Raw genomic sequence first — 2,404 nt, 5'->3', positions numbered from 1 at the left:
AGATAATCTAGATTTACATTAAATTATACATAATTCATAATGATTTATGGCATTGTGCATAACATTAGGGAAATCAATTTCTATGGCTTTTCTGATATTTCACGCATGCAATGTATACATCAGTATCTTTCAAGAAAGTGTTCTGATTTTAGGAAGGTTTCAAAAGCAGAAACAGTACATTATTTTCTTGTTTATTAAGGAGATTTTGCAATGTACAATGTGGACTATATTATCATCTTATTCTTATTAAATCTTGGTCATTTTTTATGTTATCTCCTTGCAATGAGAGTCCTGAGTGGGTGTGATGGAAGGAAACAGGACCCTGCTGACCGAGTTTGTCCTCAGAGGACTAACAGATCGTCCAGAGCTGCAAGTCCCCCTGTTCCTGGTGTTCTTCTTCATCTATGTTACCACCATGGTGGGCAATCTTGGCTTCATCTTTCTCATCTGGAAGGATCCCCATCTTCATACTCTTATGTACATTTTTCTTGGACATATAGCCTTTGCTGATGATTGTATTTCAACCACAGTGACTCCAAAAATGCTTATGACATTTTTGTATAAAAATGTCAAGATATCTATGGGTGAGTGTTTTGCCCAGTATTTCTTTTTTGGTACCAGTGCAACTACCGAAATTTTTCTCCTGGTAGCGATGGCCTATGATCGTTATGTAGCCATATGTAACCCTCTGCACTATGCAATTGTAATGTCCAAAAGACTCTGCAGTGTCTTAGTAAATATGTCATACATAATTGGTTTTGTAAACTGTGGCCTTAATGTAGGGTTATTATTTAGATTGTCTTTCTGTAAGTCCAACATAATTGACCATTTCTACTGTGAAATCTTGCCACTCTATACACTCTCTTGCACTGATCCATCACTTAATACATTGATCATTTTTATTTGTTCTTCTTCGATACTAATTAGCACCTCTGTGACCATTTTAGTCTCTTATGCCCGTGTCCTATTTGCTGTCCTGAACATGAAGTCTAAGAAGGGCAGAAAGAAAGCCTTCTTCACCTGCAGTGCGCACCTGCTCTCTGTCTCTTTGTTCTATGGCACTCTCCTCTTCATGTTTGTGAGCCATGGGTCTGGACCAAGTAAAACCCAGGATAAATTGTATTCACTGTTCTACACAGTTGTGATTCCTCTGCTAAACCCCTTTATTTATAGCTTAAGAAACAAGGAAGTTTTAGGTGCTCTGAAAAAAGTTGTAAAATGATAATCAAAAATTTAAAAGTTGTCTGTACTACTTACTCCTCTCTTTTGCAATGTACCATAATATTTGATCTTTGTTTTACATATAATTAAAATATTACACATTATGTCATAAAATATAAAATATAAACTGTTAAAGGCTGTCTTAGTAATAGGGTTGTAAAATAAGTAAGAAGGACTTTAAAAATTAATTCCCATTATTTGTGATTTTGAAAGTCATACTCACTGTAAAAGCTATTACATTTATTTCTTCTTTAGATTGACAAACCTTGTCAATAAAAGTTGTCAATAAAAATTGGTAAATTTTATATTAAATATTTTAAAGTTATTTTTTAAACTTATAGGACACATAGGCTTTGCAAATGATTTGTTTAAAATATACTTTCCACTTTTAAATGATTCTTGAGAAAGGTACATTCAAATCATTTAGCTATCTGTTATTATATATTACCAATCCATAAGTAAATTATATTTATCCAACATGTGACAAGGAATAATACCCAAACACTTAACTTGGGTATATCTTGAGGTTTAAGAATAATCTAAAAGAGATAAATAATCATGTTACGTTCACTTAAAGTTCTCAAAGTATTAAAAATGAAAATGAACATTTTTTATGGAGCACATAAGATAATTTTAAATTTTTACAATTTGTCTGTCTTTTTGATTGCTTTGTTTATCTTTTGATTTCACGTGTTTCTTTGGCTCTGCATCAGATATCTGTTTGCATCAACTGAACACCAACTCCAAATGAATGTCATTAGAAGCAATTCTTGCCAGGACTTTTTATAATTCCTCTGGATGTCGATATAATATAAGAAAGAGGAAAAAAAGTTGAACAGTTTTAAACACCACAATACAGAATATTTGAAAACATGACTATAGCATTTACACAGACTTTGAAGGGAAAAAGAGAAATACTGTTATATAGTGAATGTGAAAAGGCCTAGAGGCTTTCACATTTTACTCTGAGTTCTGATGTCACTGTTTGGGAAGGCTATGGAATTTTTAGGAAATACAGTTCTGCTGGATGAGGTGGGTTGGCACAAACAGGCCTAGAGTTTTTATAGCTCCACCCCACTTCTCATTTTTGCTCTGCTTTCCGAGTGTGCATACAATGTGGCCATTGCTTTAGTCTTGGCCACAGCGACTGTTTTCTCCAGGAACTGCAAATCTTAATCCATGC

General features: G+C 33.7%; 1 protein-coding gene across 1 annotated transcript; it reads left to right on the top strand.

Moving 5' to 3' along the window:
* Window positions 1-301: 301 nt before the first annotated feature.
* Window positions 302-1,222, top strand: LOC148122937 (olfactory receptor 5AC1-like). Its single transcript, XM_087897126.1, has one exon. The coding sequence runs from the start codon at window positions 305-307 to the stop codon at window positions 1,220-1,222; it is 918 nt and encodes a 305-aa protein (XP_087753252.1). The 5' UTR covers window positions 302-304.
* Window positions 1,223-2,404: the final 1,182 nt, after the last annotated feature.

The sequence above is a fragment of the Myodes glareolus genome, chromosome 2 (genome assembly GCF_982192425.1).
Source record: "Myodes glareolus chromosome 2, mMyoGla1.1, whole genome shotgun sequence".
Lineage (NCBI taxonomy): Eukaryota > Metazoa > Chordata > Mammalia > Rodentia > Cricetidae > Myodes > Myodes glareolus.
The sequence above is the reverse complement of the archived record's forward strand: the minus strand, read 5'-3'. Positions and strand labels throughout refer to the sequence as shown.